The following is a 15,214-nucleotide window of genomic DNA, read 5'->3' on the forward strand; positions in this document are numbered from 1 at the left end:
CACCGGCGCCCGGCCGCTCCCGGATTCTAGAACCTAGAGGACCACAATGAGGCTTTTCGTTTCTCACGTCAGCACCCTCCCGGGGGCTGGCGTTCGACCCAGGAGTGGTGCTGAAAATTCCCTCATGTCTACATCTCCTCAGCTGCAGGAAATTCATTCATTACGGGACCACAAGGAGCCAATAATGAGCCCTCCGGAGTTCCCCAGGGACATACACCCAGAACAAAATAATGAATGGATCCATCCCCCTCAGGAACAGTCATGTATAACAGTAACACTGTGAACATTTATTAGGGAGAAAAGACACACGGGTACAGAGACTAATCCCCTAATATGAATCTTCATATGAGCAAGTTCTAAATATCCGTGTGTTTAAGGAAGTCAGGAGGGAAGATTCTGGAATGGCGAAAATGTTTGGGGGCGATGTTATTAGTGCGAGCTACCGATTAATAATAGTGCACTATAAGTTATACTTCAACTTTAGAAAAGACTAAACTTAAAGCCCCACGGACAGGAACAACATCAGGCTCATTTCGATGTAGCACAGCCAGGGCTGACGCACAGCCTGTGCACAAGAAAAACTACAATTCCCAGCGTCCTTAGCGCCCATCCCTCCGGTCATCAGCCCACAAGTATAGGGTCGGAATCTTGGGTGGCGGAGAAGAGACGCACTCTCCGAGGCTTTCGTCACCCCCTCGCCGCCCCTTCCGCGGATCTCTCACATTGTCTCGCGAGAGGACTTTAGCCAATGGAAAGGAAGAGTGGACAGAACCTTCGCCGCCCTTAACAACTGCTGCGAGGCTGAATCCTGCGTGAACCCGATCGGTGTTCTTGATCTGCAGCGTCCTCTCTTCGTCGGCACCACCAATAGGCCAGGTACGGCAGAGGATGCTGTGACAGATCCTGCCACCGCGTTCCGTTGTTGAAGGACGGACAGATCAGGGCTACACGTCCGGCCGGGTCGGGCGCGGCCGGGGGGTGGGGGTGGTGAGGAGGGCGTAGCTGGGACAGCCTTGACCGAGAGGCTGCTGAGGCTGTGGCGCACGCCCCAGGTAGTGCGAAATCGCTTCCCCCGGAATTCCTCCGCCTGTCCCTGGAGCGCAGAGAGTGGCAAAGAATCTTCCGACAGGTACAGGGATTAGCATTTCGATCAGCAGTTGGTAGGTTAGTTAAATAGGTATCAGCCTTTCAGTTCATCTGTAAGAATATTCGAGTTGGTTCAATAAATAGAAAGTTAGGGGGCCCACTAAGCTATTTCCTTACTCCCCCTCCCCGCCCCCACATCTAAAGGCAGTGACTACCATGGCCTAACCTAGCACAGCTCTTGTGGCCTGTGTTCTCATGAGGCTCCGAATTTAAATGTGAAGGCATCCTGTAAAAAGCCACAGGAGTAAGCGAATGCTATGCCCAAATAACGTCAGATTCTGATGAGCTTGTCTCGGATCCCCTCATTTAGCCCCGAATGCAGTCTTTGTTGTTGGTGGTGTTGTTTATGGTTTTCGTGACATGGTTTCTCTGTAGCTTTGGAGCCTGTCCTGGAACTCGCTCCGTAAAACATGCTGGCCCCGAATTTACAGAGATCCGCCAGCCTCTTCCTGCCGAGTGCTGGGATTAAAAGCGTGCACTGACACCACCCGACCCGAGTGGAGAGTCTTAATCTCACATTTCTCTTCCGGGAGTAGGGAATCATAGCAATACAGCTTCTTTTCAATCATATATAGTACTTATGAGTCGTTGACAGTTGGGGTTTAGAGGGTTGTTTAGGATTTATGTAGCCCAGGCTGGCCTCTGTTGCTCTTTGTGTATCCAAGGATGATCTCAAATCTCTGATGCTTAGGCTTCTGCCTTTGAGAACTGAGATTATCGTCATGAACCACCATGCCCAGGCTAACTTCGTTTGGGAAGTGTTTGGTTTTAGCTGTCAACTTGACACAATCAAGACTCGCCTGAGAAGGAGGACTTAGGGAGAGATTGGCAAGATCAGGATGCCCTGTGGCTGGGGGGAGTGGGGATTATCTCGATTGCTTAAATAAAGCAAGGAGACCTGCCCATTTGTGCAGCACCGTTCTGTGCCCTGAATTTGAATCCTGAGTTAAGTGTAGAGGGGAGATTAAGCACAGGTAAAGCTGTCTTTGTTAGGACATCTCTGAGAGGGTATAGAAATGAAACTCTTTATGGCAGTGTCCATTAATAAATGGCTTTTCTAGAAGCCATAAAGCAAGTTAGTACCATCAGGGACAATCCTGGAACTATAGACCATGTTTTTGATGGCCTAGATCTTTGCTCCTGTTTTAGCAGGTGTTGGGGCCTACCTGCAAGGTTCTAAAGTCAAAATGCTATCTCTAACATGGCATCTGCTGTGTTAAGGTCTCGAGCCCTGTAACCAAGACCATGTCTTTAAAAAAAAAAAAAAACAAAACAAAACAAAAAAACCAAAAGTATAAATTTAATGCTTGTTTCTTTGTGACCCTCCCAGCACCAAGACTGCTTAGAAGAATGGAAGGTAATGGATCCATCGACATGTTCTCAGAAGTCCTAGAGAACCAGTTCCTCCAGGCTGCTAAGCTCGTGGAAAGTCACTTGGACTCAGAAATTCAGAAGCTGGATCAGATCGGTGAAGATGAGCTCGAACTCCTCAAAGAGAAGAGACTGGCGGCACTCAGGAAGGCCCAACAGCAGAAACAAGTAACCTCTCCCGCCTACTCTCTGAAATCACCTTAGCACTATGCTCCTGACTACGTGTGCAGTCATGTGACCTTCCTCACTTTCAGGATGTTCTGAATTCAAACTTCTCTGTCACTTAGATATTTTCCCAGGAATCAAACAAAAGGGAAGACTTAGGCGAGATGTAGCATTTAATTGAGAAGCTGAAATGTAGAAGAGAGATTAAAACTTTTCTCAGACCGAGCTTAGGGTGCATATATCAAAACTAAAGACATACAATAGTTCCGTGTGAGAAGAGGTTTTTTAAAAAATATTTATTTATTTATTACGTATACAATATTCTGTCTATGTGTGTATGCCTGCAGGCCAGAAGAGGGCACCAGACCCCATTACAGATGGTCGTGAGCCACCATGTGGTTGCTGGGAATTGAACTCAGGACCTTTGGAAGAGCAGGCAATGCTCTTAACCTCTGAGCCATCTCTCCAGCCCTGAGAAGAGGTTTTTAAAGCATGTGTGCATTTTTATTAAATTGGCTGGGGTTAGGAGGCAGGATCTCCCTGTGCAGCCACAATTGACCTGCTTCTGGCTCCAGAAGCACTGGAACTGAAGGCCTGTGTCCCCACACCCGGTTCTGTCTTGTTAACTCAAAGGCTCAGAAAGGTCACTAAAATTCTAGTTCAGTAAATGATGGGAAGGGCATTGAAACTTTTGCCTTGTTTCTTTTTTCTTTCTTTTAAACTATCTGGCTGAAAGGCATAGTGAGCGTATAGTTGAGGTAACAAGCTTTCTGCCGCAGGAAAAGTGGAAGGGGCTGAGCATTCTCAGGCTTGGCTCCAGTGCCTTGGCTTGTGAGCTGAATTACATGTCAGGTTTTCCTTGGTTCTGGACACCACATGAGTAGAATACTTTTCCTTCTGAGGACTCTGCTCACTGATGGCTAGTCTAGAAAGCCTTGCCTGTTTGAGATTATCAGAAGCAGACAGGTGGGTTTCTAAGCTTCTGAGCTGTAGTAACCACACTGTCCCCCCAAACTGATAGGTTTTATTTCATGGGGTGGTTTGTTTGGTTTGTCTTTTCGCTATAGGATAGAATTGGTTTCTTTACAAAATAATACAGTGATTGAGACACTTAAAATCCCGAGTGTCACCAAAAGACATTTCAGCTGGATGGTGTGCTTCTCTTGAAATTAGGAATGGCTTTCTAAAGGTCATGGGGAGTACAGAGAAGTTGCCAGCGAGAGAGACTTTTTTCAAGAAGTCAAGGAGAGTGAAAAAGTGGTTTGCCATTTCTACAGAGACACCACATTCAGGTAACTTTGCTTCCCCCCACCCTTGGAAGTCAGTATTCCTATGAGAATGGTTTATTGTTCCTCAAATATTTTTCCACTGTGTAACTCTAAATATGTCTTAAAGTAGATTCTTACAATTCTTACCAAAATAATAATTTGGTTGTTTTTTCACTGTGCTGTGTTCACTGGGAATTGGAGGGCAACAGATTTCGTGATCAGTGTTTATCCACCCGCTCTGTCCCCTTGATAAGGAGATAGTGAGTGACTTGACCAAGCCTTTCCTTGGAACCATAGATGGAACTGCCAGGCTTATCTCCTGTGGGAACAAAAACAAAAACTCTTGTCTAGGGGCTGGAGAGATGGCTCAGCGGTTAAGAGCACTGACTGCTCTTCCAGAGGACCCGGGTTCAATTCCCAGCACCCACATGGCAGCTCACAACTGTCTGAAGATCCAGTTGCAGGGGATCTGACACCTTCACACCAATGCACATAAAATAAAGTTAAAAAAAAAAAAAAACTCTTGTCTAAAACATTTTTGATTTCCATTTGAAAGTTAAGATAACCCCCCAAAATAAATAAAGATAACCCTGATTTCCATTTGAAAGTTAAGATAACCCCCCAAAATAAATAAAGATAACCCTAAAGAGCCGGGCGGTGGTGGCGCAGCCTTTAATCCCAGCACTCGGGAGGCAGAGGCAGGCGGATCTCTGTGAGTTCGAGACCAACCTGGTCTACAAGAGCTAGTTCCAGGACAGGCTCCAAAACCACAGAGAAACCCTGTCTCGAAAAACCAAAAAAAAAAAAAAAAAAAAAAAAAAAAGATAACCCTAAAGTATCTAGCTTGGTGCAATCCTGCTCACAATTCCGTGTTTACCAGCAGCTGTCTCTTACCCATCAACAATCAAAATATTCAAAATCAGCACAATATTATACTGTGTATTTCCCATCTTTTGTGGCTTATTTCCTTTTTTAAAAAACTTTTTTAATGATTTGTTTTTATTTTATGTGCATTGGTGTTTTGACTGCCTGTATGTCTGTGTGTGGGTACCAGATTCTCTGAAACTGGAGATACAAACAGTTGTGAACGCCCATGTGGATGCTGGGAATTGAACCCTGGTCCTCTGGATGAGCAACCAGTGCTCTTAACCACTGAGTCACCTCTCCAGCCCCTGCTTTTTCTTTTATTTTACTTTTACTGTCTCTTTAAAGACTTTACTTGACTTTTAAACTATTTCTTTCTATAACTGTCCATACCCCTTTTCTTTCCTGCCTGCACACATTGTACAACACATTGGAATATGTTCAGAGTTTTTTTTTTTCCATCTGGACCTCTTCTTCTGTGTATCTTTTAGGCTTTTTTGACCACATGAGCAAATTTTTTTTTTTTACATTAATCATAAACTGATTGGCCCATTAGCTCAGGCTTCTTATTTACTCTCATAACTTACATTAGCCCATTATTCTTATCTGTGTTAGCCACATGGCTCAGTACCTTTTTCAGCAGCGTAGTCACATCTTGCTTCTTCTGTGTCTGGACAGGACTGCCGAGGAATCCACACGAGCAAATTTTAAACTGCTAAGCTACACCTGGGTCCTCTGTGAGACTCTCCTGGCTGATTCTGCCCACCTCTAGTGTGGCCTGGTCAGAAGTGTCTGACCAGGTACTACATTTACCTCCTATCTATAGGAAGCCGGTACCTGTGCTGCTGCCACAAGCGGTTCTTACTTAGCTTGCTTTTTTATTTATTTATTTATTTTTTTTTTGAACTTTTTGAGACAAAGTTTCTCTGTAGCTTGGGAGCCTGTCCTGAAACTAGCTCTTGTAGACCAGGCTAGCCTTGAACTCACAGAGATGGAGAGATGGGCCTGCCTCTGCCTCCGAGTGCTGGGATTAAAGGCACGTACCACCTCAACCTGGCTCTTAGCTTGCATTTCTATTTAACGCTGACAGCTGAACAGCAGAGCGGGGCCTCTGAAAGGAGCAGTGTCTTTTTTTCTTCCTTTTTTTTCCAACCTTCTCAGGCCATACAATGGACATTCGGACCCATGTTGGTAGGCTAAAATGTTGTTGGTTGTTTTTATTCTTGACTTATTTACTCTTCTGCAGGCTCACCACCAAGCTTTCAAATCATGACATGGAGGCTTGTTTCTTATAAATGCACAGCCCTAGCTTGGCTTATTTCTAGCCAGCTTTTTAAAAATTGTCCCTTCTACCTTTTGCCTCTGGGCTTTTTCCTCTTCTTGTGTGATCTTTCGCTCTCACTCCTTGCCGGCTGGCCTCTTTTCTTGCTCTCACTCCTTGCCGGCTGGCCTCTTCTTTTCTTGCTCTCACTCCTTGCCGGCTGGCCTCTTTTCTTGCTCTCACTCCTTGCCGGCTGGCCTCTTCTTTTCTTGCTCTCACTCCTTGCCGGCTGGCCTCTTTTCTTGCTCTCACTCCTTGTCGGCTGGCCTCTTCTTTTCTTGCTCTCACTCCTTGCCGGCTGGCCTCTTTTCTTGCTCTTACCTTTTGATTTCTTTTGCTTCTTCCTCCTCTGATGTTCTTCTATTTATTTCCTCAGACTGCCAGCCCCACCTATTTCTCTCTCCTGCCTAGCTATTGGCTGTGCAGGTTTTTAGACAAGGCACCGTAACAGCTTCACAGGTGTTTTAGACAAATATAGTAATAGCTTCAAACATGTAACGTAAAAGAATGCAACACATCTTTGCATCATTAAACAAACGTTCCACAGCATAAACAAGTGTAGTTCATCTTAAATTAATATTCCACAACATGGGTTGGTCCCAGGCATGGTGGTCTACAGCTGTAATTTCATTGCTTTTGAGACTGCAGGTAGGATTACAATTTTGAGGTCAGCCTGGGCTACATAGTAAGATCTTAGAACAACAGCAAAATATGTTAGTGAACAAATGGTGTGCATAGACTGAATTAAATTAGGTTCCTTCTCGAGTTAAAATATGGTGTAGATTTATGTTACAGATTTCTTACATACAGATTTATTTGTTTAGAGCATCATTTAAAACCCGATATTTGTTACCTTACCATTTATTTCTAAAACCTTGCTTTGTTTGCTCTTTTGGTTTTTCAAGACAGGGTCTCTATGTAGTCCTAGCTGTCCTGGAACTCAGAGATCTGCCTTCGTTTACCTCCCAATTCCTGGGATTAAAGGTGTGTGTCACCATCACCCTGTCTTAGCTCTGAAATCTTATTGAACTACCTGGGAGAAAAGACCCAGCCAGTAACAAGATTGGGCATCAAGGTTATAAGAAACTTCCTGAGCCTAGACTAGTTCTGGAGCAACAGCGGGTACTCAAGAATCACCTGTGTACTTCCCCATTATATGCGAGAACTTTGACTTGCCTCTATGTTTTAAAAGTAATCAACTCTTAGCTGGCTGTGGTGGTGCTCGCCCTTAATCCCAGCACTTGGGAGGCAGAGGCCAGCGAATATGATTCGAGGCCAGCCTGGTCTATGGAGTGAGTTCCAGTACAGCCAGGACTGAGAAGAACAGGACAGAGAAACCCTGTCTCGGAAAACAAAATAATAAGTAAGTAAAACTCAGTTATAATGAACACCTGTGCTTAAGAGCCAAAAAGATTGGCAGTCTGTTTCTTTTGAAACTAGGAGCTTGGTTTGTTTAAAATAGATTTTAATATAAAGAAAATGTCACTTCCTTTTCAGCAGATGGTTTAATAAAAATCACGACAGAGCTGAAAGTGCAGTTTATTGGGTTCATTCTTTAGCACTGGGGATTTGGGGGTGGAGTCACACTGATACCATTCATTTCTTAAGGGTCACACTAGCCATATTTAAACAGCACTGGTAACCTTTAATAGATAAGCTTCCCTGACAGAGTTACGTGTTTCAGGGAGTTCTTGGTGGCTCTAGTTTTTGGTTTTTTTCATTGTTGTTGTTTTGTTTCCATTTTTGGATTTTAGTTTTTCACGACAGTGTTTCTCTGTGTAGCCCTGGTTCTGTCCTAAAATTCACTGTAGACCAGGCTGGCCTCCAGCTCAAAGATCAGCCTGCCTTTGATTCCTGAGTGCTGGATTAAAGGTATGTGCTGCCGCTGCCCAGCTCTGGTGACTCCAGTTTTTAGTTTTTTCTTTTTTTTTTTTTTTTTTCGAGACAGGGTTTCTCTGTGGCTTTGGAGCCTATCCTGGAACTAGCTCTGCAGACCAGGCTGGTCTTGAACTCACAGAGATCCGCCTGCCTCTGCCTCCTGAGTGCTGGGATTAAAGGCGTGCGCCACCATCGCCCGGCTTTTTTACTCCAGTTTTTAATCGTAAATTCCAGATGTGGCACCGGCTGAATTTTTGCCTTTTATGAGTTCTGTCAGCTTCAGTCTATCCCCCTTCATCCTTATGAAGACACCAGGAAACATTCATGTATAAGGGAACCTTTTTTTTATCCTAAGTATGGCAACTCATAAAATTGAGATTCAAAAAAAAACATATAAAATGCGCTGCACAGTAATGCTTCCTTTAGCGTTCGCCTGTCTGCTCTTGTCTTACAGGTGTAAAATACTAGACAGACATTTGGCAACACTGGCCAAAAAACATCTTGAAACCAAGTTTTTGAAGCTGAATGTGGAAAAAGCGCCATTCCTCTGTGAGAGACTGCGGATCAAAGTCATCCCCACACTAGCTCTCCTGAGAGATGGCAAGACACAAGATTATGTTGTCGGATTCACTGACCTAGGAAACACAGATGACTTCACCACGGAAACTTTAGAGTGGAGACTTGGTTGTTCTGACGTTATCAATTACAGGTAACCTTTAGCAAAGATGAACCAAAAAATAGATAGTTGGTCATTTTTTTTTTAGATTTTTTTATTTGTTTATTTATTTATTTTATGTTTTATGAAATTAAATCCTGTTGTATTCAGCTTAGGAAAAGCCCATTTCTTAAAGCATAGAGTAATGTGAACTTATAGCAAAACCAAATTTACAGATAAAAACTGAGCCTTGAAGGCAGCCTAGACGTTTTCAACGTAAGAAATGTCATTGAAACTAATTTTGGAAACCCAAAGTGACATTCCCGAATAGATTGCCTTTGGGTGTGTGCAGGAGGGTTGTTTTTTACGATGTTTAGAGAATCAACTCAGAGACTTATACATGCTAGACAAGTCTTCTGTCACTAAGTTATACCCTAAGCCTTAACTCCACAATTTATAGCTGACTTAAGTGATTCTTTGTGATAAAATTAAAATGTCAAACACAACTGCCAAAAAGGTCATTGTGCTTTTGTGATTTCATGCTTGTAGTACTGAGTGACAGCCAGGACCTTACATGTACTAGCTGTGCCGCACCACACACAACAGCAATCCCTAGCCCTGAATAGGCTTTTACTGTAGGCGTTCATATGTCACACGTACAGTGTCTCCCCCACTTCCCCTCACTTCTCTGAGTCTCCACTAAACATGGATGAATTATCCCTGTACTGTAGAAGTCCATTTTTGCTTTTGTTAACATGAGCATACATTAACATTTGTTCAACAGAACACTATATTTTGAAATTATATCTAGCTTTTTCTTTAGGTTTTTGTGTTTTAAGACAAGGTCTTACTCTACAGTCCAGTAATGTTAATCCTCCTGCCTCAGCCTCCCAAGTGCTGGGATTACAGGTGGGATCCACCATGCCCAACTTGATTTTGAATTTTAGTTATGTTGCAAACTAGCAAAAGGAAGTCTTGCATAATCTACCATATTCCCACATTTTAAATGTATATGCCAGATACATAACATTGTTTTCAGAACCATTTGAGTATACTTCTTTATTTCTAAATGTGTTTTTCCTAAGAATAAGTACATTTTCTTGTATACTTCCAGTGCAGTTAATAAAATAGCAGTGATATAGTTTATAGAACCTACTCGAATGTACCACCATCCTTGTATCGTTTTCCTTGTCTGAAAATTGTGTCACGTTTAGTTATTGCATTTAGCTTCTGTAACAATTTCTATAGTAATTGTTTTTAAAAAGTATAAGCTAGTTAATTTCTCAGTGTTCCCCAGCTCGGACCTATGTGTGCATCTCAGACTCAGATCTCAGGTCAGGGCTGTTTGCTGCAGGAGGGTGTGGGTGCCTTCATTCTCAGTGCATCATCTGATGGTAGTGGTCCAGCATTGGTTTGGACACTATCATGCCAGGTGATGATTTATGAGGAACTTTTGTATCACTTGTGTTTATTTCCTTGTCCATTTAGTGATTAGCCTGGGCTGCAAATGATTTTATTCTGCAGGTTATAGTCGATAAAGCTTCATTATCCTTTGACCCTTGTGGCCCAAGCAAGATGCTTTAGGAAAGCTTATGTTGTATTCTGTCTGTAAAATTAGCTGTGTTTCTAAGAAGTTGTGCTTCCTTTCAGTGCAAATGATAGTTTTTTTCTCCTTTTTCATTTATTGATTACTTTATTTACTGTTTGTTTAGGACAGGTTCTCACTGTATAGTCTAAATGGTCCTCAAATGCATAGTCCTAGCTCAGCCTCCTGGCAACTGGAATTATAGGCATGTGCCACAGTTCCTGCCTAGCAAATGATGTTCCAAAACTAACATCTGGATGCCAGGACACATACACAAAACTGCCTTATCATTTATTTCCCTAGCATTATTGAAAAGTTTTTTAAAAAAATTTGTGTTTTATTTTTCTAAGTTTTGTGCCAATCCCGGGCTGACAATAGTGCATTCTGTGAGTGAGTTTGCTAATGTGTGTAGAAATGTAAACACTGGGGTGCTGCCCAGGAAAAGTCACAGCAAGAGCTCAAGCACAGCTGTGTTGTGTCTGCTTCGGAACATTAATGCCTAGCGTGCAGAGAGCCAGGGCCCCATCTCCATTAGCCCAAAAATGTTTATGATAATGATTATGATAAACAAGAGGCTCAAACGTTGATCTAATACAGTTAGGTAAGGTGTGACACTATTAACTGTTAGTATTAATGCTTTTTACATTCTAGCATCCCAAGTGTATTAAATCATAAAAAATAAAATGCTCTTAAACTTTGTTTCACTTTTAGTGGAAATTTAATGGAGCCACCATTTCAGAGCCAAAAGAAATTTGGGACAAACTTCACAAAGCTGGAAAAGAAAACTATCCGAGGAAAGAAATACGATTCTGATTCTGATGATGACTAGACTGCTGTATTTGTAAAGCATCTCTTTGTTTACGTCAGAGTTAAGTGTCTTTCTGAAGTCCTTGATTTCGGCCCATTGACCATCTGGTCCTCGTATCCCAGAGTTTACACTGCTTCACCACATGGAAGGACACCATTACTATTTGTCTGTGGCCATCGTGTGTAGCTTGAGAGAAACAGATATCTTAAATTACCTGGAAAGGGTCTGGATTCTCTATTTTTGTGATTGTTTTTATCATAACGTAATTCTTCTATCTTTATACCACTCACACTTGTGTTTTTAATCTGCGGAGTTAGCAATAGAAATTCAGCAACTCTTAAGGACTTAATGAGTGCTGTCTATACAAATGGTGTGGGAGCATTTCCTGGTGTCCCACAAATACCTGTCAGTGAGTCCTCGCTTAATGGAATGTGTTTCAGGAACTATTAAAGACTTGCCCGTGTATTCAGGGTGCAGCATGGTGACTGCTGAGAGCAGCGGGACAGTCAGGTCAGCAGCTCATTGCCTGACTTAAAGGATCCACATTGCTTACGTGCTGAGACATGCATTAAGAAATAGTTAAGAAACAGTTTCTGAGTGGCCGCATATGGAACTCCAATGGCTGCTGGTACAACAGTTTTAGAATAGTGTGGCGCCATCTAATGAGATGGCTCAGTGTAGGGAGGCACTTGCCACAAAACTTGAGGACCTGAGTTCAATTCCCAGGACCCACTTGGAAGGAGAGAAACAGTTCCTGCAAATTGTCATGGAGCGCTCACACACACATAATACAGTAGATACAAATTGTCATGTAACACACGTAATGCAGTAAATACAAATTATCGTGTAACACACATAATATAGTAAATACAAATTGTCAGGTAACACACATAATACAATAAATACAAATTGTCATGGAGCACACACACCTAATACAGTAGATACAAATTATCAGGTAACACATAATACAGTAAATACAAATTGTCAGGTAACACATAATACAGTAAATACAAATTGTCATGGAGCACACACACATAATACAGTAGATACAAATTTTAAGGTAACACAATACAGTAAATACAAATTGTCGTGGAGTACACACATAATACAGTAGATACAAATTGTAAGGTAACACAATACAGTAAATACAAATTGTCGTGGAGTACACACATAATACAGTAAATACAAATTATCGTGTAACACAATATAGTAAATACAAATTGTCATGTAACACACAATGCAATAAATACAAATTGTCATGTAACACGTAATACAGTAAATACAAATTGTCATGGAACATGTAATACAGTAAATACAAATTATGTAACATAATCAGTAAATGCAAATATTGAATTTGAAAGGCGATTTGGGATTTGGAAGCAATCTAAAGCGGGAAAGAAGAGGGGACGTGTAGGACAAACATATTAATAAATTAAAGATGACATAAAGAGGCTGGGGAGGTGGCTCAGCAGTTAAGAGCACTTGGGTTCGATTCCTAGCCCCCACATGGTGATTCACAGCCATGCACTAGCTCAGTTCTGGGTGAACCTGATGCTGCCTTCTGACCTCCATGGGCACCACGCAAATGTGCACATACGTACATTCAGGCAGGATACATACACATAAACTAAGGCGAATCTATTTTTAAAAGAAATAAAAATCTAGTTCTTTGAAGGCAACAAACCTGTTCTGAGCAGGTGAGGAAAGGTATAGCAGAAAAGATTCAAGGAAAAATTAAAGTGGCCAACTATGAACATCTTTATACCAATAAACAAGGAAAAGAGAATCCTAGAAAGACCAATTAAAATAGAAGAAAAAATAAAAAAAAAATATGAGCAGGGCTCTAAAGAGATGGCTCAGTGGTTAAGAGTGCGCTCTTGCAGAGAACCTAGGTTCAGTTCCCAGCACCCATGTCAGCGGTAGCTCAAGCTCCAAGGGTATAATGCCATCTTCGGGCACCTGCTCACCTAAGTGCAGACTCACATACATAAAGGGAAGCCTAAATTTGGGCAGAACTAATCTCTGTAAATAGCATTTCTAATGGAAAAGTACAACACCAAATGACTATACTCATAAATTCAACAAAAACATTTTTAAAGAATGACATCAGTTTTCACAAACTTTTACACATCAAACATGAGGGATAACTCTCCTGCTGCTAGTAACTCTATCTCTTAGACTAGTATTAAGCTAACACTAAAGCCATACTGCAACATCATAAAGTTACAGACCAATAATTTTCCTGAGCACACAAAAAAGCTAACTAAAGCCCAGTAATATAAGAAAACAAGATTATATCTTAAGATCATACTCACACATGCATATACCCAAATACAGACATAAATATACATAATTGAAGTCCTAATAAGCAGAATCTTGGGCGGGGGTGGTTTTTTTTTTTTTTTTCTTTAGACAGGGTTTGTTTATGTAGTCCTGGCTGTCCTGGAACTAAGTTGGTAGACTGGGCTGGCCTCTACCAATCCAGTGCTGAGATTAAAGGCCTGTGCCACTACCACCTAGCACAATTTTTTTTTAATCAGTGTAATTTCATCCTGTAGCTACAGTCGGGAAGCAAATGGGAATGGCTACCCTGACAGAGCAGACCCAAGCAAAGTCAGAGACAGTTGACAACAGAGTCGTTTGGTAGACTCAAAGCTGCCTTTGTGACTCTTACCAGAGTAGTCTGTATGCTAAAGAGAGAGATGGGGGGGGGGGGCGATTCGGAAATCCGCAAAGGTAGTGTGCAAGCATGGAGGAAAGATCTAGTGCCTTACAAAGAAGTCAACCTGAGGGCTGGAGAGATGGCTCAGAGGTTAAGAGCCCTGGCTGCTCTTCCTGAGTTCAAATCCCAGCAACCACACTGTGACTCGCACTATCTATAATGAGATCTGGTGCCATCTTCTGGTGAGTGTATGCATAATAAATCTTTAAAAAAAAAAAAAAAAGAACCCCAGCACACGCGTGACTCAGGCAAGGGGTTATGTTGTGTGACCCGGGCTGTCCTGGTGAAGAGACCTGCAGCCCTGCCTTCGGGCAAACTCACAGCTCTCAAACCCACTTGTGGCTGTTGGGTCTGCGGGAAAGGGGACGCCCATTTCTGTTAACCCTGTGACTGACTGGCAGGGTCCAGGCACCACCTTGAGAGGGAACTGAGCTACGCTGAAGCCCGAGAATGGAGAACAAACCACACAACAGCGAGCCTAAGTTTAGTTAACCAAGGTTCAGTAATGACAGACAACCAAGGGAGGTGGCTGTGTAGAATGGGAAGGCACCATGCTGACAGCCGCGTACAGCGAACAGGAACAAAGTCCTGCCCTGGTTGCCAGGAAGCAGATCCCATCAATTGAGTTCTGTAGCCCTGCGCCTGTGATCAGCAGGTGAAGCCTGATGCTATCGAGGTAGCAGTACCACTGCAGAGCCTGGAGACTCAAGCTCCCTCCAACAGCACCCGTCCAGCCAGACAGTGGAAGTACAGAGTCCAAGAACATGTTATCTTGGTTGCTCCCACACTCCAGTGCACTTGGGAGATAGCCCCAGTCCTGAAGAAGGAATCTGGGACCAGAAAGTGATGAAACGCTACCCAGCCCACAGACTGCAAAGCTGAGTGTGGCCAGTAGAGGACGCTACTACACGGAGAAGGGAAGCTACTGAAGTAGACAGGTCCTGTGGAGATCAGACACTTGCCCAGCAGGACTTAGCCATAGAAAGGAGCCCTCTGGTACTTAGGCATTGAAAGAAGCTTCCTTGGTTCTTTATCCTTTCTTTGAGCCCCAGGCCTTCCCTTGCATTTACTTGTTCTTATACTCAAAGCAGTTCTTTTTCTTTATCCTATTTTTTAATATTTTGTTTTAATATTTTGGGATTTTTTTGTTCTTTAGTTCTTCATGGAATCATCAGTTTTTATTATGCATTTTTCACTAATAGGTATTCTTTTTTCTTTTCTTGTTTCCTTTCTTCATTTGTTCCTCTCAACCACACTTTCAGCAGTATGTTAATTTTGTCTTGCTGGGGATACTCTTTAGTTTGTTGTTTTAAAAACTCATGGTTTTATTTTGTACTCCCTTCTTTTGAGGGGGAAGGTTGGGACAGGTTCATTCTATATAGCCGTATGTAGACCAGGCTGGCCTCGAACTCTGAGATCTGCTTCCAGAAT

At 42.5% G+C, this 15,214-nt stretch overlaps 1 protein-coding gene across 1 annotated transcript; it reads left to right on the forward strand.

Moving 5' to 3' along the window:
- Positions 1 to 684: 684 nt before the first annotated feature.
- On the forward strand, positions 685 to 11,946 carry Txndc9 (thioredoxin domain containing 9). The gene is made up of 5 exons (XM_041656306.1): positions 685 to 876; positions 2,477 to 2,685; positions 3,856 to 3,974; positions 8,468 to 8,722; positions 10,965 to 11,946. The coding sequence occupies exons 2-5, from the start codon at positions 2,497 to 2,499 to the stop codon at positions 11,080 to 11,082; spliced, it is 681 nt and encodes a 226-aa protein (XP_041512240.1). The 5' UTR covers positions 685 to 876; positions 2,477 to 2,496; the 3' UTR covers positions 11,083 to 11,946.
- Positions 11,947 to 15,214: the final 3,268 nt, after the last annotated feature.

The sequence above is a fragment of the Microtus oregoni genome, unplaced genomic scaffold, assembly GCF_018167655.1.
Source record: "Microtus oregoni isolate MIOR12 unplaced genomic scaffold, Mior012 000007F_ref0000211, whole genome shotgun sequence".
Taxonomy (NCBI): Eukaryota; Metazoa; Chordata; class Mammalia; order Rodentia; family Cricetidae; genus Microtus; species Microtus oregoni.